The following is a 22,548-nucleotide window of genomic DNA, read 5'->3' on the forward strand; positions in this document are numbered from 1 at the left end:
GTTGTGGAGTCTCCTTCTCTGGAAATATTCAAAACCAGCTTGGACGTGCTCCTGTGCCTCCTGCTGTGGGTGTACCTGCTCAAGTAGGGGGGTTGGATGAGAGGACCTCCAGAGGTGCCTTCCAACCCCTGCCATTTTGTGATTTTGTGGGGCAAATTCCTTGTAAATGAGAACCAGCATCCCAAGCTGTGATTCTTGTTGCTGGTGTAAATCAGGAGCATCTATCTCTGTGGGTCTAGCTGGTGTAGAAGGTGAGTGAGGTCTGTTAAATCCAGGCAGATTAATGGTGATGAAAGTGATATTTTTCAAAGGCAAGAAAACTTTCTGAAACTCCTGTCCTTTGACTTTGAGCTGTCAAACTCCAAGCACACAAATAATTTTGTGTTGTGTCAAGCTGTGATCAGGCAAGGTGATCTGAGTTTCAGCTTTGAACTTATGCTTTCCTGTAGCAAAGGTCCTTTTGTCCTGGTGAGTTGAAGCCCTGGAAAAAGTGCTAAATACCAAGAGTTATGACTGCCCATGTTCTAGTTAGCAAAGCAGTACTCTGCTGTGGATGGGCTCAGTGCTTGCTCCTAAGGTTGATGATGAATCACGCAGTTACCAGCATTTACAGGTGGAGATGAGTGACAGGTTTACCAGGACTGAAAGAGACAAAGAGACCCAGTTGCAGCACTCATCTCCTCAGAGTGAATGTGCCTGACATCCTGGATTAGCTTCCACAGGTGCTGCTGCAGATGGTGAGGGAAGCTGGAGGAGAGATGCAGCACCACCATGAGCGAGAGCCGAACACATCAGAAACAGTTAAAACAACTAAGTCCAATCTGTGGGTTGTTAGCCTAAGAGAGTCATGACCAGAGACCATTGTTTATTCCTATAGAAAGGGAGGCCATGGCTAGGGTCTCCCTGCTTGGAAGGGAAATGAAATCAGTCTGGGGCAATGTCAGGAAACTCATGATTACAGCGTAGGAGCAGTTTATCTGCAGGCTGGTTCCTTCTTCCTGTGCTTATGCCAGCTTTAATTTGGTGCAGTGATACCATCTTCACTGATGATGCTCTGGGTTTGCATTACATGACCATAGCTCTCTTCAAAGCTGAGCTTAATGAGATTGTCTGGAATGAGAAGAGGAGGAGAATGGCTTGGAAAGAGCCTAATTTTGGCTGTGCACGCTGGCTTAATTTCCTGTAGGCAGTGCAGTCCCCATGAATGAAGTGCTGGCCACTGTGTCTTCCTCTTGTCACCTTGTGGCAAGGTGTGCAAGACTCGACTCAAGTAAAGTGGCAGTGATGCGGCCTGCCTTTCGCAAGGAGAGAAAATGTCTGCCCTGGCCCACAGAGCCTTCAAGGAGTGGCATCTGAGGAAATGGATCCCTGCTTTGGTTAGGCAGTGTCTCGGGAAGGGTACTGTGTTGTTAGGCAGTGTGCTACGTACCACCTGTCCATATTGTCCTGCATAAGTAAATGTCCTCTGTATCTGCAGTGTCTGAGGTACCTCATCCATGGACTCAAGGGCATCACCTAACCTATGACGTGGGCTAACACTGGTGGGTGTGTTCCCCACGACATGAACACAGTGTTCATGTGAGGGGTTTGTAGCTCTCAGAGGAGTGTGTGTCTTCTGGTAGGAGGTGGTAGCTCTTTTCTGATCCATCATGCTGTTGGGGACCCTATCCATCATGATGAAGGACCTGGGATGCTCTACAGGGTCGTGGCTAGAGCCACCCCAGCAGGAGCTGCTGATGGAGGTAAGATGTCTGTCCTGTGTAAAAGATCTGTTTTCTTAAAGGCTGTTTTTTGGCTAGGCCTTATGTCCTGGAGAAGCACTGTAATGAAGTGACCAAATTAAGTGGGAGTTGCTGGTGCTGAACTCTTCTGAAGGACCAATCCCCCTTAATTTACTAAATGATCTGTATTCTTGATCAGGATTGCTGGGATATGTAATTTCCTATAGAAGATGCAAGGTAGGGTTTATCTCATTTTGCTGTCAGTTCCCTGCACTTTAATTAAGGATATTTTTTTTTGCCACTGTCTTTCTGCCTCCTGTCTTTTTTTTTAGTCTTTTTCTCTTTAAAAGCCCTCCAAAATAAGCACTCAGTTTAAAGAGCATTACTGGCACCTTGCTTCACCCATTCGAATCATTTCAGGTATTTAGCAGAGAGAAGGGAGTGAGCATCAGGTGGCTAACTTCCCCCTGCCCCATTTACGCAGAGGAAATCACACTAATCACGCTGCTGTGTACACCCTCATTGTTCTCATCTGCAGCCTCTACGCTTCCTCCATTTCATGGCTGAGGCTCTTTGGCAAGAAATTCCCACCTTGCTGGTACTGCTGAATGGAGATGGGAGCCTGATGAATTCGGGGAGACGGGAGCATGCGGCAGCATGGTAGAAGGGCCCCAGGAGGACAGCGTTGACTGCTGGAGCACCCTGTGGCTGCGGGCAGAGGAGGGGGGTGGAGGGGACCAACTGTCTGTGATCCACTAAAGAAGCCAGAGCTTTGCTCAGCAGGAAGAGGGTTTGCCTCCTTGTTTCTCCCCCAAAATGAAGTTTTTCCTGTTAAAAATATTTCTGTTGGGATAATGTTTCTGGGACAGCCATTTCTTATCTGTTTAAAATGAAAGATCTGTTACTGAAGGCCCCTTTCAGCTGCTAGGAGACAACAGAGTTAATCTGGCAGTATAAAAATCAGGGAATGCAGGATAAAACCATTATTCCTTGTCTTAAACAGTTGTTTGCAAAAGCATACTTTCCTTTTGCTCTCCAAAGGGCCACAGAGCCATAGTGACTGAAGGGAACACCTGGCTTGTCTTCACTCCTCTCCATCCTCAGGGTGAACCTTCCTGCTGCGATAACCTTTGTTTCCTTTGGCTTGCGATTTTTTGGGTGTTGTCATTTGTCCTGTCTAAGAGTAATAACCAGTCAAACAAAGCATGCCCATGCAGAACCGTTAATTAAACCAGGTTATGATGGTAGGTGCATTGCTTTGGGTCCCATGAGTAACGGAAATCCTGACATCCCCCTGATCTGTTGCAATGCAAATGCATTTTCTTTTTGTGTTCCAGGAACTTGCTTCAGTCCATATAAAGGGAAAAATCTGAAATCTGTGCACTTTTCTCAAGTCAAATAAGCCCAGGTATTTTGTCAAGAAAAGCAACATAAGATAGTAGCAAAAGCCTGATGCTCTCTACCAACTCTCTGTCCCTGAGCAGAGAAAGTAGAACTTTAGAAAAGGCTTAAAACCTAAAATTTTGTAATGGTGATGCAGGAATAGTCTGTGTGGTCTAGGGGTGGTAGTAGGGATTGCTTATTGTGCTAGAAAGCAGCCATTACAGGACAGGCCTGTTTCTGCTTTCATGATCTGCATTTCTCCGAGTTATTTTTGCTCCTCCAACCTTTCACCTCTTTGCTTTCTGATTGTTATTCAAAAGATCTCACCTAGCCCACCAGGCTTTTGTGTCAGATAGGAGTGAAACCCAAGCAGAGTCAGCTAAGAATTTCCATTACTACTAGCTGCAATTATGTGGCTCAATACCAGGCTCCTAATGAATGTTTGGGGGTTTAATTTTCATCTGTGGAGGCAAGATCTCCATAGTGTCTTGTCCAGGTTGATCAGGCAAGCGAATCATTTGATGTTTCGCTTCTCCAGCCTGTCAGATAGCCAAGGCTGTCAGTAGTCCCCTGGCTTAATGGAATTTGCTTAGCAGCTCCTGAGGATGATTGTCACTGTTCAGAGCTTCCCATTTTTTGTGCTGTCAGACTGGTAGTCTCCAGGAATGATGCACTCTGCCACTTTAAAAGAGGAATTTGGGGCTCTTTTCAAGCTGGGAAATCTCTAATACAATGTCACACATACATTTTGGTCCCTATGACATATTACTCCCACCTCTATGTAGGTAGAAAACAAATTCTGAAAAACATTCTTTGATCTTCCACCCACTGATCTGCTTGAAATTTAAGTTCTGTGCTGCAACTCGAGGGAAGGAGGAGTAGGAATATAATTTATACCATATTTAAAAAAAAAAAAAAAAGAGAGAAGAGGAGAAAACATTACTTCTACCAGTTTTAGAATTATTGCTATATAAATCTTTGGTATTCCTTCCTTCTGTTTGTCATCACACTTTTCAAATGACATTGGTCTATTCTCTCTCTGACCCACTTACAGTGTTTTCTTTCAAGAAAGACAGCTACGTTGCTCCTTAAATTGTGATTTATTTTTTCTTCTTCCTTTCCTGTGATGTAAAATGGAACATTCAGTTTCCTTCTGAGGTAACGCTTCCTTGGGTGATGAAGTATACGTAAGATCCTGGTAGAAACACTGCAAATAGGTGGCAAATCCAAGCCACTGATTTTCTGCCCTGCTCCAGGCAGCTTCTGGCAGTAGTCGTGAGGGTTAGGAAGGATTTTTCCTGCTTTTGGGGCAAGACAGCTGGCCATCACTCCACAGGTACCTATATTTGTGGAGGAAAGGGATATCAAAGGTTATGCCTGTTTCCCCCCATGGAGGTGCTCCTTCCTTGGTGCAATGCTTGCAACTGCAGGTGACACCCATGAGAAACATGTGTGGTTCTCAGCTTGGATTTTTTTTGTTTCCTCCCTTTTCCTCCCTTTTTCCTTTTTCCTTTTCCTCCCTTTTTCCTTTCTGTTGTTGTTAGTGTTTGGTGTCTGAATCAGAGGGAAGCATTGAAGGGTGGTTGTTTTTCTTTTTTTATGCACATCTCTGGGGGAGTGCTGGGTGGCATGCGGGGTTTATTTTGGTGCTGTTGACTCTAAGCACACTCACTGCAGGGACAGAGGCAGGGGTTGTTTGCAGCTGATCTGAGAGAGTTGGTAGGCTTTGCACCAGTGCTTGGTTCACCTCCCTGTGGGGTTCTATCACAGCTGTGCAGAACTGTAGGTTTTTGGTGCTTTTACGGATTTGTTCAAGGTGCTGCCGTTTTCTGTAGCTACATTTGGCAGCTTTAACTTAAGGAACTTGGTGGTCTGTGTTAGTTGGTGCCTACTATGTGACTCAATTAATTTCTGTCAGCCCTGTTGGCAGTAGATGATAGTTCCCAAAAGGAGGAATGCAAGGGGAGAAACTTTTTCCCCTGGAGACTATAGCGCTTTGCCAGGAAACACAACATGTGCAAGAAAATGAAGATGGGTAATGGCATCTCTTCACTTGCAATGCTGATCAGGATAAAGGAGGCATGGTTTCTTTGCATCCCTGTTGTTATCAAAGAGCTTGTTTTCATTAAACCTGTAGTCTCCCACCATTCTCAGCAGGGCACTTATCTTAGGAGTGGTTTCTTCTGGCTCAACATGCAGCATGGATCCCAGAGAGGTACAGAGATATCAGGATTGATTTGGTCTTCCACCAGCCAATATGGTTTGTGACTCTGCTCACTTTTAGGGGCAGATATACATCCCCTGAAAAAGCCAGTAGCGAAGATTTGTGTCTGACCACAAGCCAGCTGGTTGTGCATGTGCTTTTAGCCTGCTTCTCACGTAAAATAAAACAGGCTTCAGTTGCCCTCGTGGGCTCATAGGAGCAATGCTCATGTTTTCCTAGTGCTATGAGTTGATGTGCTTTGCTTCATGGTTGAGGTGGTATAAAAGCACATGCTTATGCAGCTACAATAGCCTAATTGACATGGGATAGCTTTGGGCTGTAGTAATTTGACCATTTTCCATTGTAAGGATTACTTTCCATATTGTAAGGGAAATCAGAGTGATCCCCAGAGATTCCTTCAGAGCCTATAGCACAGGTGTACGTACTACAATATAAACCACAAGAAAATGAAAGAGTCTTTCTCAAAGACATCAACCGGTGGTTTTTTTGCTGGTAAATTCAGATTGGGATAAAACCCAGCATCTCTGTAAATGTCTGGTAATAATGTATTGTGGTTGGTGGTGAATGGGAGTCTCTCATGGGGAAAGCTAGGTGGATAAATTTGGTTAATAATTTTGAAATTTTCTGCCAATATCCATCATTCTCCCACTATACCTGATGTTACCCTGGTAGGGTCCTGTTGACCTGGTTGCTTATGCATGTAAAAATGAAGTGGTTCCTCTGGTATTTCTGCTGTTTACAGGGATGGCAGTTGGAGGCATTTAGATTTAATCTTGATTGTCAGCTTCCCCTGGTCAGCAGACCTCAGAAATTATTATCTGAATATCACAGGAATGTCAGTTCAATAATGTTACTGTTGATCAGTTGTTGAGCTCTAGCTCTGTAGCCGACGTGTATGAGTAGCTTATCCAGCAGAATTAACTTTCCCCTACTTGTCTGTTTTGGGGAGAAGAAAAAAACAAGGACAAAGGAAGACGGAAAGCAATCTTACGAAACATTTAATGTTTTTTATTTAACGAATAGTATTTAATAGCAGCGTTAAATAGTGCGGCTTTTCTGTGCTACACAAATATGTTACTGGCTCTTGAGAGTATATTTCAGGTAATTGGGGGTGGTGGTGGTGTTTATGTATTTTGTTGGCTTTTGTTGTTGGTATTTTTGTCACTAGGATCAGGCTTGAATGACGCTAATGGATTCTTGTGGCTTTGTGTGAGGACATTGGAGTTCTTCAGACACAACAACATGGTCCTTGGGTTTGGTCCCTAAAAGCCAGTATTGATTTCACTTTGAATTCCACAGCTTTTCTTCTTTTGTTGTTGATTTGCTGAATGATGTTAGGAGGACCAAGCAAGGACTGAGTATGTTTGGCCTCGTGGGGAAACGACCAGTGGGAGGAAGAGAAGAGAAGGACCTTATTGCACAACAAGTTGGAATGGCTGCCTGTTTCCTCTGTGGCTGGTAATAGTGCCTGTGACAGGTGAAAAGTTTTTTGATTGCTTTAAAAAGGTGAGGTGGAAGGAATAGTAGAGACTCTGGTTTTCTCCTCCTGCATCTGTTTTCCCAAAGTTTCAAATTCTCCTGCTGCTTTATGGGTCGCCATCCTTTTGGTCACCCCAGTGGTGTCACTGCACTGCTCAGACTAAATACTGACTGACTGAATATCTGCATTCTGCCCCTTCACCACGACCTCTTTGCTAGCCTCTGATCAAAGGGAAGATCATGGCTTCTTGACACACCTGGAAGGTCCCATGGGTGTGGACAGCTTTGATTTTTCTGATATTGCACAGCTATATCAGCCCCTCTTTCAAAAAATCCCTTCTATCCCTCTATTTATGTTAACAACCCACTTCTCCCTCAGAAATCCCTGTTGCTCAGTTACAGACAGAAATCAGTCCTGTGTGCATGCTAATTTCTAAAATGGTGGGATTTCTCTAATGTTGAAGAGTGATCTTTCTCCAGAAGACGACAGTTACTGTGTATACAGGGCTACTGGCACAAGATTGTATTATCACTTGTAGATGAAAATCGGGCACTGATGAAATCTGAGCTGAATCCTTGAGCTGAAGACATTTAAGGCATGATCTCAGGAGGCTCTCTCTTTTGGAGAGTGTGAGCTGAGAGAGAAGTGTTTTCCATACTCCACTGGAAAAAAAATTGAACAAGATGCAGCCTGTCACCTTTGGCGTTTTGGACTGCCGCTTGGTTACAGCTGAACCCAACCTGTTCCCTCATGAATTAAGGTTCCTGTCCTGCCTGAGGATCTGCTAACCTCAGCTCAGAGGATGCTAGGTGGAGAACTGCTGCACTTAGGCAGCAGCGATGGTGCTGTGCTGTGGGCAACAGAAGAGAAATGTTGCTGTGATTCAGTCCAGCTTGTGTTCAATAATGAAATTGCTCTGCGTAATTCACATTGACCTAGGTCTGTGTGTGATATTTAGGGAATATAATTATTTCAGATGTGTTGAGGGTGCTGGGGGAGGTGGCCTTATAAATCCAGAGCAAGAATAATCTGCTAGGCAGGGGACTGGTAGGATAGGGAATGATTTGTGGCCATTTACGTAGCACCTGTCGGGACCTGCTGCTTAGCTCATCTGGAGCTGTTTGATTGCATTGAAAATTTCCTCTAAGAAGAGAGTTTCTTTGAAAAGCTTTTCCACTAGCAGGGGATAATTTCAGATGGGTTAAGTAACATAAAACCTTTTCTGGGAAGTGGCACAAGTAACTTAGAGCGTGCAATTGCTTGTTGCCAGAGAAAAAAAGTCCTCTGTTCCTTCAGGTACTACCTAGCAATGACAGGTTTGTGTAAAAAGGCTGGAACATGTCAGGGATTTGATCTTAATGTGTGAGATTGGGGTGGGCTTGCTAGACCTGACCGTTGTGGAAATGAGAATGCATTTTGCTTGTCTGCCAGGTGGGAAGAGGTCTGTACCTCAGGCAGGGCAGAGGCAGAACCTCTGGGGAATCAGAAGTTTGTCACCCCAGGAACAGTTTTTATATCGATACTTAGGTCGCTTGTTCCCTGTTCTGCTGACCCTTGTGCTTCAGCATGGTCCACAACGATTGCAATCTGTGGGTAGGGTTTATATCTGTAGCATACGTGGGGGGTAACACAAGCAACGGGTGACTGCTGGCCGAAGAGCTGCTGCATGCTGGGGAGGCAGCAATGTCTTTGATGAGTAAAAATGTACTAGACTGATTATGTGGCTCTCTAGTCATTTGCCCACTAAGGATGTAAATCCCTATCGCAAGAGGCTGGGAAGGTGTAACCAGGGGAAAAGCCCACTCGATTAATCTGCTGCTTATCTATTCCAGGGTGCTGTCACACATGTGATATTGGGTGAGCAAACTCTCGCTCTGCCTTAACATGGCTCAGCTGACACTGAATGGGAGTCATGTGTGAATGGGGGCTGGAGCCCCTTCACCCAGCCTTTGGCTGCCTGATGGGTTGCAGTGTGGGACGTTCGTGCTAGTGTGCCAGGGCAACAACCCCTCGTGCCTGGCCACATGTGCAGATTTGCTGTTCCCTGTGAGTCACAGTGCAAGTGGGACAGGAGGCTCTGTTGTCCTCGCAGACTGTGACCCTGCTGCTGCTGGCCGTGCCCTGCCTGGTGGGCTGGCGGCATGGGGCAGGTTGCTGAACCTGGTGTTAGCCTGCAGTGAGGTCCCTGTGCCACACAGTCTTCCAGCTCCTCGTGCTCCCTCTGCACAAGCTGTTTGCCTCTTCAGGGTTCAGGATGATGTCCCCATTGTCCACTTCTGCCCCAGCATGTGCCGGTAGCTGCCATGACCCAGTGCTGAGCAGAGCAGAGCTCTCTCTCTCTCATCGGAACAAGTTGCCATGGCAATGCAGTCTGCGGTGCTCTGGGTCTCCAGGAGCCAGAAATGATGGTGGTTTTGCAACATTGAGGTAAACATCTCTCTCTTCCCTTATATGATGCATCCACCTCCGGTAAGAGTGCTGGCTGCCATTGGCACCGGCCTCCCTTCGCCCCCTGCGAGGGGGAGAGTGGCTCCAGGCGCCGGGAGCTTGCCTGACCCTTGGAGCTGGCTCGAGTGGGTTGGAGCAGTGCTTCCAGCACACGTGAGCCATGGCAGTGGCCCTCCCACTGCTGGGTGGTGTGGGTTTCCCACTAGGGAGGAACAGGGTACCGCTCGAGAGCAGCATGCTAGTGGGGTCAGCCACTGGAGCGTGTGGTTTCCTCACGGAGGGGTACAGCTACAGCTCTCCTGATGCTGATGGAGGGAGAGAGGTCCCCAGCTGCTTGCTCACAGCTCTGCCATTGGTTTGCACTGGTCACCTTGGGAAAGTCACCTCTTTTCCCCTAAACCCCTCTTAGTGTGTGAAGGTGGCCTTGCTCTCCCTTGCTCCCTGGGGAGGCACCCCAAGGGATCTGGCTAATGATTGCAAATGCTTAGAGTTGTGGAAATTTGCTGGGGCATCTCTCTGGGGCTTGCCAGAACTTCGTTATAGTGCTGTGGGTTTTCACTTCTTTCGCCAGTGCTTTGGGAATCCATTAGTATTTCTCACATCCAGAAGCCTGTAGCTGGCAGATGATTGAAGACTCTTTTTACGGTGTCCTTTGTTGTTGCAGGCAGTAATGAGTATGGCAGACTGTTGCAGGCAGGGAAGTGTGGCCGTGTGAACTGAAAATGAATCTCTTGCTTGATCTGCTGGCATTTGTTCCAGCATCTTTCTCTCCACCTCTCTCCCTTTTGCTGTTGGTGTGTGTATGAAGGGGGAGTCGATGCTGGAGGGGAGTGGAGCAGGGGAGGAGTTTCTGTCAGCCTCTTTTTTTTTTTCTTTTTTTTTTTTTTTTCTCCTGTCCAGTGACGTGAGCAATGCCTGGAACAATCAGGCTGGCTCCAAACAGTGTGCCTGAAGATGCTGGAGAAAACAGCTTAGTGCGCTTTAAGCAAACACTGATTGCTTGAGCCTGGGCTCTCCAGACATATCATTTTCCAGTTCCTTTGTAGGGGATTGGGAAGTGCCATTAGCTTTCTTCTCCTGCATCCCATACACTCACTTTTGGAAATGATCGGAGTTAACAGTGTTCAGAGCACCAGCAAAGTCCGGGTGAGAGCCACAGGTTCGGTGAAATATTCCCGGGAAGAATCTCTCTGGCGACAGTCCCATCGGTCAAAATCTATGAAAATCTCCAACTCCTCTGAGTTTTCTACTAAAGAAAGCAAGGTAAATAACTAAATATTCATAGTGTTTCTCTTTGCTAGGAGTGGAGGTTGTGTTGTTGAAAAGGTTATGCTCTGCAGGAATTAAGGGCTCTGGATGATCTGCAGTGATCATAGAATTTTTGTCAGATCAGAAAAAAAAACGTCTATGCTTGAGGAGAGACTTGAAGGTGAAAAAGGTCTGGTGTGTGATAGTGATTGGGTCTTAGAGGAATGCCCTGTCACTGAGCTTGCTGCAATAGTAAACAGTGGAAACTTGCTAGTGAGAATGCTAATCGGAGCTCTGCTCTCAGGAAAGGTGCCGGAGTTGGCAAGTGATGTCCTTGGGATTATCTGTTTAATGACAATTATTTTCCATAGAAAAACAGTTTTTGTTCCTTCTCTGTAGCTCTGTGGTTTAGTAAGTGTGGGTGCTGTAAAAATATCATCTCACTTGCATGCATGATTAAATATTGCCATCAAGTATTTATTAGGAAGGTGTCACTTATGCATTTATAGGAATACATTAGTGTATTGTAATGGTTGGTAGCCCAGGCTATGCCCAGCTGCTTCACTGGCTGTGTGCAGCATCTCCTCGCCCAGCCCAGTTGTTCTGTTCGTGGGCAAACAACCCCCACTCCATGCAGTATCGCTTCTTTCCTCATTCCCCGTTCCCGCTCAATAACGGAGGGGCACCTGGGAACCCCTGGCAAGAGCTTTCATAGATGTCTCCCTCCCAAAGGTGCCCTGTGTCTCCAAGGGTTGGATGAACTTTATGCAGTGACTGAATATGCCTCTAATTTAATTCCTGTTGCAAATTGATTCTGCCTTGGGATTAGAAGATATAACCATTTGCAAAGGTGTGTTGAACAAGGCAGAGATACCTCAGAGCATCAGCCAAAGACATTTAACCATGTCTTGGGTCCATGTGCATGCCAACAAGCAGGCACATACATGGATCTTCCCGTCCTGTCTGTTTCCTAAATCTTGTATGTGTCCTAAGAGAAGCCTCCTCTGCTATGGTGAAATGATCCCAATGGTGCACAGTAGTTCCTAGCAGATCACTCTCCGCCAGTTTACAGGTTGTATGGTATTTCAGAGCCTCAGCTGCAGAGCTTTAGTCACAGAGTAATGCAAATAGAAATAAATGAAGTATTGTATTCAGTCCCGTTTCAGGAACCTCTGTTTTGAGGGTCTTACTGACCATAACCAAGAAATAGTGTACTTCTAAGGTTGAGGTAGAGAAATAGCACGGGCATCATTCTGGGCTGTTGCTACTCCAGCAAATGCCAAAGTAAAAGCTGCATCTTGCATGTGCTCTGGGACCCTGCTCTTATGATCGCTTTCACCCGAGGCATGGGGATAATTGCATGGTATCAGTGGGAAGATTTATGTATTAAAAGTGTCTGCATATGGCAGAAACTTGGGTCTTCTGTCACTGGGTGAATTGCTTAATCTCTGTACCTCTGTTCCCTCTCCCAGGCTTTGTGTCTGCTGTGTATGCGTGGTGTAATGTCCTCAGGGCAGAGATTTCTCCCAGGGATGGTGTCTGACACAGTCAGCTACTGTAGTAATGAATGCTCTATGTTCGTCCCTCTGTGGAATTCGCATTTCTGCCTCCTGAGTGCTGTAGGTTATTGTGTGAGAGATATCCACTTCTCCTCCTTCCTAGCTCAGTAAGTTGGGAAGCATACAGCAGCTTTGTTTTTATTGTAGTAGAGTGTCCTTATTTCATACAAAGGTATTTGTGTCTGTGGAGCATCTAAGATCTGTAAGAGCTGTGTTGTGGAGGGCTGAGAAGATACCTAGATGCCCATCAGTGACGCCTGCCCAATAGACAAGATGACAAGTGGCTCTGCCACTGATTGGTCTTGTGATTTTGGGCAGCTCTGTTGTTTCCATATGTCTGTTCCCCCTTCTGTTCTTTGTCTGCCCATCTATTCTGCTAAGATATCATTGATTTAGAGAACTGATTTATATTTGAGCTTTAGCTCTTCTATTGTGTTGGAAGAAGAGACCTGGAAGTTGTTGCCAATGAGTAGTGTTGCAAAGGAGGTCTTCTTATCAGTGTAAGTCTCTGAGTATATGCTTGTACATCACCTCTCATGAAATGTCTTCAGTTCTAGGCTGTGCTTTCTGGCCAATGGTGCTGTGTAGATACCCTGAGGCTTGAGCAGGCCTTGATTTGTAGACTTGTCCTCTTCCATATTTCTGTGGGTGTTTCCCCTTTTGTCTCTGGACTGCCTTGTATTTTATCTGCTCCCCATACAAAGTAATTGCAATGCTCAAGTCCTGCTTCTGTGACTGCTTCAGCTGACTTAGGGCAGGAGACACATTTAACCCATTTGTGCCTCAGAAACATACCCCTCTGATACTTTGCACTTATGTGACTCAGCCTATTTTGCTGAGCTAGAGAGTATTACATATGCTTATGCTCTAGCCAGTATGAACAAGGCATCAACATGGTGCTTGCGTATGAGGTCTGCCTGCTGCCAGTGTCAAAGAAGCTAGGTAGCCCAAGGACCCATCATCTCCCTGAAAAACATCAAGTAGTGCTTCTGTGTGCACATATATACACATATACACACGCGTATACAGGCTCCACTAGGTGATGCCTCCAGGTGTGTATTATCGGCAGGTATCATGGCCTCAGGCCAGTAGGAGAACCTGCAAAAAGGATATTGTGAATTGATGTAGTGTTGTTCTTGAGAGAGTAGGCTCAAAGCCAGGCTGCATGCAAGGTGAGTCAGAGGACCTTAGGATTGTCTGTGTGACCCAGCGTGCTCAGCAGTCTCTCCTTCTGACAGACTCTGTTTTCCTGCAGCCATGGACTGAATTGCAGAGTGCCTCTGCCTGTCCTGCCTGCAAATGCACAGGGCCAATAAAACAATTTCTGAAATAGGCTGTGTAGGTGCTCCACTATCAAGAAACACTTCTCTAGCCTTTTCTCTGTTCACCTATAATTCAGTATGCTGCCTTTGCCAGTAACATTGATGAAACACTCCAGCAAGTACAGAACAAATCTTTTCTAGCAATCCCCATGTATCAGTTTTGTAGAGGATGCGTTTCTTGTATGGCATTAATTTCTTGGCTCTTAGGAGCCTCAGCTAACCATCCTTTTCTGTTTTGTAATAATATATCTGGCACAATCTTTCCTTCCTTTTTTCTTTCTCCCCCTCCCCCCTCTTCTCCATACAAACCAGATTTTCAACAGAGGAGTTTCTCTTAGAAATGTTCTCCTCCAGTTGGTGACGCACTTGAAATTCCCTGGGTGAAATGATCTCCTTTCCTTCCCCCTAAAACATTCCTATCAACCCTATCTCCACCCACACCAAAACAACATTCATCGGTTCCATATGCTGCTGAACAGCTCTGTGCTGTTTTATGAATAATGTATGCCGGCTTGTTAGAAGAACGTTTGTTGTACAAACCAGTGGAATTCGAAATTGAGAGTGATATCAGCAGACGTGCCATGCTGTGCACTAACCCACGGGCTTCCTGGGGTACTACTCTGGCATCCTTGCTGCATCCTCGTCAGAAGGGGTAAAATGCGTGAGACATCGAGGGCATGTGGGCTTTGAGCCTGGCAAGGAGCTACAGGCACTCAGTGATCAGAGTCCTTATCCTCGCCTCGCCAGGTGTTACAGATCTGTGCATGAGGAGACGAAAATTTCCAGATCTGGATTTTGAGGGAGGGTGGGAAATAGGAGATGGAGAAGTACTGTAGATCTGTATGCAAGCAGCAGTTCTAGGGGAGGGTCAATCCTTCAGGTAATCATCTAAATAGCAAACTGGGAGTGGTACATAGCAAAGGGTTGCACCTCATCCAAACCTGGCAGAAGGCCATGACACAGAGGCATACCCAGCTGCAAAGGATGGGCACATTAACACCTATCAGGACTGCGCGCAGACACCTGTGGTGTCTGGTATCTGTTGCCTCTGCAACCTGTTCTATTTTTGTAAGGTTCTGGTACTTTTGTTTTTCCTCCCTCCAATAAACCATTTTTGGTGCAGGCCAGGGCTGGTGCCTGGCTGACTGCTGTGGTCCTGGGGCAGAGCTGATGGACCGGTGCTGAGTGACTGGGGGAGATGCTGAACTTCTGACTGAGCACTTCTGACTTCAAAGCCTGTGTATGGCTTTGCCCAGAGTTTTGACTGGGGCTTCCTTGGCTGCCTGGGGTCAACTGTGCCACTACCAGCTGGAGGTGAAGAAGGAATTTCCCCAGGCAGGGCTTCTTCTGACAGTGGTTGCAGGGGAGGGTGGCAGGGGCTTGGGTCAGAGAGCACAAGTGCATCCCTGTCCTGGGGACTGCAAAAGCCACCTGGGGCATCTCCTGTAGTGATCAGATGGTCATTCCCCAACAATGACTCCAGAAACTGGGGTACAACTGCATGTGAGCAGAGAGCCTGGGAAACAAAAACTGGTGAAGACAGTCTGGGTCATCCCTTCTGGCTCTCTGAACTTGCTTTTGGTTTTGCCTTTTTAGCTGCTTATGGCAGGCATTTCTGGCTCCTTCTCTTTTGTGCATGGAGCAGGTATAAGAAGTTCCTGCCGTGTATTCCTTTCCCCCTTGGCAGGCTGTTCTGTATAGGCTACTGTGTACAGAAAGTCAGTAGTCTGCTTCAAGAGCCAGCGCTACGTTCCCTTTTGAGCGAAGGGCTCACAGAGTGCACCAGTTCCTTTTGCATCCTGCTGGCTGGGCTTTGGGGACCCTGTGCCTACTTGTTCCCTAGATTATTTGCTGAGATGAGTATCTGGGTAATCCATTACATCTTTGTCCCCATGTGCACACCTGGTTGTGCCTTTCTTTTGTTCACGGCTTCTGCATGCAGAGGCTGAGTCACAGCATAGCTGGCAGCCGGCAGGTGCTGAGAGCAGCCTGTTTAAATGGGTCCAATGGTTTGTGCATGTGACAAGGTTTTGAGGGAGGTGAGGATGGTGAATGACCTTTTTCTTCTTGGCAGCTTTGTAGAATAAACAGGAGTTTTCAGAAGCAATTGCTGCATAGTTTTGCTTCGCTTTCCAATTGGAATAAAGCACCAACTGGTGAGAGCTTGTGAAAGTCTGGATTTTTAGTTGACCTACGTGCTTACCAAAGGGAAGATGGGGAAGGAATTCAACAGCTTCTTACAGAGCTACAGGCTTCCACTTAAAAAAGGCAGTGTAAGTTTCTTGCCCAGTTTATGAACAAACAAATCCCACAAATATATAATAAATCTAATTTTTTTTTATACTGCAGCCTGCTAAGGATCAAATTGGAGCTGTAGGAAGAGCATTGGAATTAAAATAAGCAAGGTGTCTAGGATGTTGCCTTCTATCCTGTTTTATGCAGCAGTTAATTTCTTCTATTCTTCCTTCAAAACTGCATTTGTTTCTCCAGGGAGCTTAGAGCAGTGCCAGGCCTCAGGTGTGGTACACCCAGAGATCGGCAATTCTCAGAAAAGGCAAAGTTTGTAAGGAGTAGGTTTTTGCGGTCTGGATAATAGAGCTTAAGAGCCGAAGCAGTGAAGTTGGATACTGCTGAGTGGTTGGTAGCTGGGGGTATGGATCCTGCCTATGGTAGCCTTGGGTGCCAAAAGAGGTTGAAAGTCTCTCCGCTTTCCAAGTGGTATCGGTGCAGCTTGGAAGGTGAGAGCCATGCAGTACTCATTCTGTCATTCCCTGCTGTGGTCCAGCCTCCAGTTTTCTGGCTTAGATAGCAAATTTCCCAAGCACTTCCCAGGCTAGCAGGTAAGAAGCTGTGATTGTTGTCAAACTGTAAGAGTGCTTAAAATCAGAGGGTTTTTTTGTGGTTTGGTGTTTTGTTTTTTTTCCATTTCCCAGAGAGAAAACATGAGTTAATAAAACCTGTCCTGCAGCTAGTTAAGTATGGTGAAAGTCATGTCCCTACCATAATCTCTGATCAATTTTGTTGCAATTTAGTGAGGCATTTAAGTGCTTGTCTCCAAGTTTGTTTGATTTAATAACACTCCGGAAAAATGTCTACTGAAAAGAGCTGCTGTCTGAATCAGGGCCTTGGGAAACAGCCATGAAATAAATGATAGAGCAGGTGCTGGGCTGTACATGTCTGCTACTGGTTGCAAAACATGAGAGGAGGAAATTTTTCTTCTCTAGATCATGCAAGAACCCAGTAGACATCGGGAGAATGTTAAAGTGTAAATTGCTTTGGAGAAGGAATGTAAAGCAGCTCTAAAAGGCTGGTGAGTACAGCAGTGAGTGCGCAGCCTGGCAGCAGCCTCTGCTAGAGAGGTGGGTCACAGAGCAGGCAGGAGAACTCGTGTATCTCCATCCCTTGAGAGGTGTGCTCACTGAGGTCTCACTGAACACGTCTGGTAGACACACCAAACCTGCCCTGTATACAGCTGCCCGCGCTGTGGATACTCTCTAGGGTTTTGTCTTTCATCTTTGTAAATAGCAGAGACTTTCTGAGAGGCTATATTTGATGCTCTGTGGGGGATACTGTGTCCTTCGTCAGATGCATGCCATATGACTGGTTTGCTGTCTGTTACTCCCTAAAGAAGGAAGATTGAGTCTGCCTTATTAGTAAAGATAGGGATGAGCACATGTCACCCCACAAGGCAAAACCCTGGGGCATTTGTTGTTCCCACACCAGTCTGGAGTACTGCTTTTGTATGTCCTGCTCTTTGGCTGTAGTGATCCCAAGAGACTTCCATAGCAGCAAAATTGCATATAAAGCAGTACTGCACAGGGCAGGTGTTTGTTTTCAGAGGTTGTGAACCAATCTTGTAGGCATTTGGGCCAGAGGGCAGCAAAAAGCATTTTTGATACCCCAGGCCAGGCTTTTGCTATGTTTCAAAAACTCATCCAACCAGCTGGGAGAAAAATGCTGCTTCTGAAAAAATGGGGAGGCAACTGGGGAAAAAATGCAGCCTCTTTGCCTTATGTGTGGAATTAATTTTCTAGCCCCAAATGTAAGAGGAAATTTTAATCATAGTAGGAAGAAGAAGGCAAAACAAAGAATAAGAGGCGGGCTTTGGCCAAATTGTTAGAAACATAGTGGCTCCTAATAGAAAATAATGGGTAACCCCAGGGAATCAGTGTCAGCATCGGCTTGTGAAGAAGAATTGAGGGGCATCTAATTCTGCTGGCTGCATGGTAGGAGAAATGTTAGCCCTTTCTTTTGCTTTCTTCCTGCAGGGTGGTCTTAAAATCTCTTGATAGCTCTCACCTGAAAATTAAGCAAAGTGCCTACAAACTGTCAGCAATGCCCTTTCCTTTGCCTTTGTCTGGCTGTTTGCCTTTGGATCAGAGCTTCTTATACAAGTTTGGAGAAGAGAGGATAAATAGCAATAGACAGTGAAAACCCCAGCATTGGAAATATGTCATGATATTGCTATAAGTAGCGCAGCAAAGACCTGTTAGTGGTGGGGACCTCTCTTTGCTGGCTCAATATAAGTAGGATGTGGGATGATTTCTCCTGGTGGTCATATCTGTTCTGTTGCCCTGAGAAACCTACTTCTATGGTACACTGTGACTAAAAGTTGCTGCATGTGTACCATCAGCGTGAGGCAATTTTTACCGGTATGTTTGACCTGCTTGTGTATGGTTCAGTTGAGCCAGATTTTCACAGAGCTGAATATTAAGATCTTCAAATAGACTGTGCAAGATTTGGAAAGGAACCAGTGGATCACAGCATGAGCAGTGGGATATGCTCATGGGATTCTTGTTGCAAGTTCAGCTGTGGCATATGCACAAAACTAGTTTCAATTCTTCAGTTTTCCAAATTATTTTTGTTTTGGGTCAGAGTTAAGGCTATTTAAATGCTAATGTTTCTGCTGAGCGTGTCATAGCTATTATAGTATGTGATTTTCAGGCTTGTTCATACTTGACGTGCTACTTTTTGGTAATCATGTGCATCAACAGTTCTTCTACACGTTAACATATTTTGAGGCTGTGTAGGAGTTATGTGCCAGTGGGAGTAAATCTAGCTATGTATATAAGGTAAATTACAAATGTGGATTATAAGTGTGAGAATCAGGGACATTCCATACCAAAATACTTCACTTGAGTCAAGTGGCCTATTTGAAGAACTCCATTAGCTTGTAGTAATACCAGGCATTTATCCATTGTATTCATCAGCTACTGGAGGGCTGAAATCAGATACACTTACCCAAGTGATGTACCTACTTCCTCAGAACAAATCCATCCCAACTGTCTGATATACACGCAGGCTTAAGTCAGCCTCCAGACCCTTTTTCTTTGCAGGCTGGTATCAACAACAGAATTGTGACCTTTGGTGTCAAACATACTGGCATCTTTCCTATGAATTGCAAGAGTAATGATATTAGCAGGCAGCAGTCCAAGACATTGATCATCAAGCATGAAAGCTGGTTACTGTTAATTTTCTGTTTTGCACTTAGAAATGGAATGTGTTTATGTTTGGGTGTGTGACTGGTGAAGCATTCAGGTGTCTGTGAGGCTCAGTAGCTTTGAATAGCTATTCTGGCATAGTTTTACAGTTAAGCCTATATTGTGAAATCTTGGCCCCATTAAAGTCAGTGACAAAAAAATCTCACTGACTATCGGGAATTAAATTGGACCTTGAATTTCAAGGCTGTAGTCGTGTGGCTTTTGCAAACTTAACAGGGTTATTTGAAAAAAAAAAAACAAACCCAAACCACAAACCCCAAAAACCTGCATGAGAAAATGGCTGTAATCTCAAACCCTGCATTTTGGTATTTTTTTTCCTTAAATGAGATTTCTGCTCAAGACTTTTTCATTACCATGAGCAGACATGATACTTCCTTGATCAGCGACAGCTCGCTTGCTGGTATTAGTTAGGTAATTTTCCTCAGCATGTTAATGTATGTGCAGCAGGGGTCAAACAATAATCCCATCTCATTTCTCTCCCTTTGCAGGCCCTCTACAATTCAATCAAGAATGAGAAGCTGGAATGGGCAGTGTAAGTATACTGCATAGAAATTAGGAGTTTAAATATAGTACCTGTGTCATAAACTGTTTATACATCCTGTGTCACCATCTGAGTGGGCTCCAAAGCCTACAGAAGATAGCCAGTGTATGTAATGAGTTTGCTTTTCTGTTAATGAATGACCTGGCAACACTGCCTCATCTGTTTCTCCAGCAAGGGGAGTTGTTAATGGTAGAAGCCAACTGCATTTGTAAGGAAAGAGGATGTTTCATTTAGTAGGAAACTTCAGCCTGAAAAGAGAGAAATTAAATCCTCTATTGTTCTATGACTACATAAATAAAACAGAAGTTGACTTCTGCCATTATCTTTTAGTACATTGTGTCAGGACCACTGAGTAGGAACACACGTCGTGGATTGAGTTTCCTTCTGTTGGTTTATTGTCTTGGTTTGTCTCCTGATTAATTATGGATAACTTGACAACAACCTAATATGAAAGATGATGAATTGGACAAAGTCTGATATTCCTTGTCCTTAGCTGCTTTCAACAGGCTAACACTTGTTAACTACGGAAATACTGCAGACAAGAAGGAGCTTCAATTTCTGACTGTGTTAAATTGACATTTCTCTGTGCTTAGGTTTTATGTAGTCTAGGCATGCCAGCAAATAGCAGAACAGTCTGCTTTAGATTTTGTTGCTTGCAGAACAGTTGATTTTGGTGTAAAATAAAAGAATGATGTCTTTTATCTATTTTGGCACTACAAGGTGTTTACCTGCATGCATTTTCATATCTGAAACCTCACCTTTGTGAGAACAATGTGTGTCTGGACTGCTTGCTCATGCACCTTTTGAGCTAGAAGTCCTAACAAGTGCCATAGGTCTTGCAGGCCCATTGGCTTCTGATCTTGCTTGTTTTAAGTTAATCACCTCCAAATGAATTTCTTGTTAGTGTGCACATCCTCACTTACAAGGGCTGCTGGTCCCAACTGGGATTGCAGCCCCTATTCAGAAGTGTGTTAGATAATGTCAGAGTAGTGAGGAGGGTGTGGTGGTAAGGGGAATCACCAAGAAGTGCCATCTCTGATGAGCCTCATAAGAAGCATGGTGGGAGACATTTTCCCAGACCGTGTCTTGGACCTGGAATATGCTGTGTGAATCTTACAGGTCACTACACCAGAGCTGTTTTGAAGACACTCTCACAGGTACTTTCGACCCAGCAGAATCCATTATGTGACTGTCTTGATGTCAGAATTTTCATCCAGCTCTTGGCAAGAGACCATACTGTGTCTAATACACTTGGGCAGCCTCCAGGTGGGAACTGGCTCATGCCTGGCTCTGCTCCCATGAGCTTCAGTCAAGGTGATTTATGAGATAGGTTGCCTCTGTATAGGTAGTGACTGCCTCAGCATTTACATAGTCCAGTCCTTATCTCTTGCTAATGAACTTTTGGGGGAAAATGGGAGCAGCCTGGAAAAGGGAGAAATCAGAATCCTCCTTAAATAAGGCTTTGGGATGTGGCATAAAGCCACCTTCTCCCAGCAGAATGCTCAAAGTGGTCAATGGTCCTTTCCAATCTGAAACTCAGACAGATATCTGGGACTGATGTGACAATTACTTTCCGTGCTGTGAAATAAGCTCATTCTGGGCGTAGTCAAAGAGATTGTACCTTTACCTTTAGGGCTAGCTGGAAGAGGGAGCATGAAGATGTCTTTCCTCACTTTTACAGAGGCATGTGGTTGGTGTAATCACCCCAAGGAGCCCCAGGACTGCCTGAGCTACAGGGAGGAGGCACATCACTCTTTTGCTCTGCTGTCGTGATCTGCAGAGAAATGTGGATAGGAAGGGATATACAGGGAAATGTGGATGGTCAGTTTTGCTGTGATGGGTTTGAGGAAGATCCTTTCTCATTTCCAGAGAATATCCCTTTGCTTCCCTGATGCAGTTGGCAGGGGAAGAAGTGGGAGGTAAGGCAAAGGTGGAAATAGGACTGCAAAACCCAGCATAATCTCCCTTGCTATGCTAGCAAGTTGAAGGAGGTCTTTCCTCCATCCAGAATCCCTTTGAGGATCTAAGACTCTCTTTTAGGAGCTAAGCAACATTTTAAGAGCTTCTTTGGCAGTACGTTATGTGGTGGATTAATGACTGTCAATAATTCCATAGGCAGGGGAGGGTAATGGTGATATGTCAGATGGGGAAGACTGCTACATGATTTTTATCTTACTAGTTGTGAGCTAGGTGTGTCATCATCCTAAATGGTTTGCTGTCATATTTCCAGTAGAATTACAGTCTGATCCAAAGCCCACAGAGAGGAAAGGCTACCATTGATTCCAATTTTGTAGTCAAGAGGAGTGGCACCTTAATCGGCAGATGTGCTCCAGAGACTTTCAGTAGGAGTATTCACTTATCCTTTACGAACAGGGAAGCACAAGTACCACTCGGGAAGAGAGAATTGCATTACAGTTCTTCTTCTGCAGTAGTTCCAGGTTCAAGTTCTCCAATAGGTTAAAAGAAAATCACATACCATGATCTGTAAAATAAACAGATCTGACCTCAAATTTACCCTGAATTGGTGACTGTGGGATCCTGAATGCACGCTCCTACTTGGAACTGCAGCCCCCAAATTTTTTGGTTACTTTGATTTTTTAGTTCTTTTTTTTTTGTTATTCTTAACATCCCTTTAGTCCCACTGTCCATAATGTTACGGCCCAGGTTTTGTAAATGTTTCTCATCCTTTGGCTTTTGCACTGAACATCATCAGCCTTAAGCTGAAGAAGAAAAATTAATTTGATTTCAAAAGCACCAGAGCTAAATATGTTTTGTTTGTATGATGTCCACATGGAAATGTGGTGGTGAATATTATTGTTCTCCATTGTTTATAATATTATGTCTACTTCCGATTAAAGGTGATAGGAATAATAAAATCGTCATCTTAAAACAGGCTGAAAGATGATGTAAAATTAACATATGAAATGCCAAAGTGCTGCTTACAAAATTGCAAAAACCAAATGGTTGCATTTGAGCCAGTTGTATCCTGAAAGCTTTCTCTCAGAAGAACAGTGTAGTTTTCAGGAGAATCATGTGGTTTTGACTAATTGATGATACAATTTTCTTTCCAGAGAAGTTTAGACATGGACACAGTATATTATTTTTTGTTTTTCTGGACTGC

The 22,548-nt window shown here is 44.9% G+C and overlaps 1 protein-coding gene across 3 annotated transcripts in view; it reads left to right on the top strand.

The window, feature by feature from the left end:
- Positions 1-22,548, top strand: part of PSD3 (pleckstrin and Sec7 domain containing 3) — a 110,755-nt gene that overhangs the window by 54,678 nt on the left and 33,529 nt on the right. For 2 of the 3 annotated variants that reach the window (XM_064439387.1, XM_064439388.1), the window contains exon 10: positions 19,375-19,418. In XM_064439387.1, coding sequence (XP_064295457.1) covers positions 19,375-19,418 — 44 coding nt within the window. Of the gene's footprint in view, positions 1-9,979; positions 10,520-19,374; positions 19,419-22,548 lie in introns of those variants that run through there. The other variant, XM_064439389.1, reaches the window with a different exon arrangement.

Source organism: Phalacrocorax carbo, chromosome Z (assembly GCF_963921805.1).
Source record: "Phalacrocorax carbo chromosome Z, bPhaCar2.1, whole genome shotgun sequence".
NCBI classification, from domain to species: domain Eukaryota; kingdom Metazoa; phylum Chordata; class Aves; order Suliformes; family Phalacrocoracidae; genus Phalacrocorax; species Phalacrocorax carbo.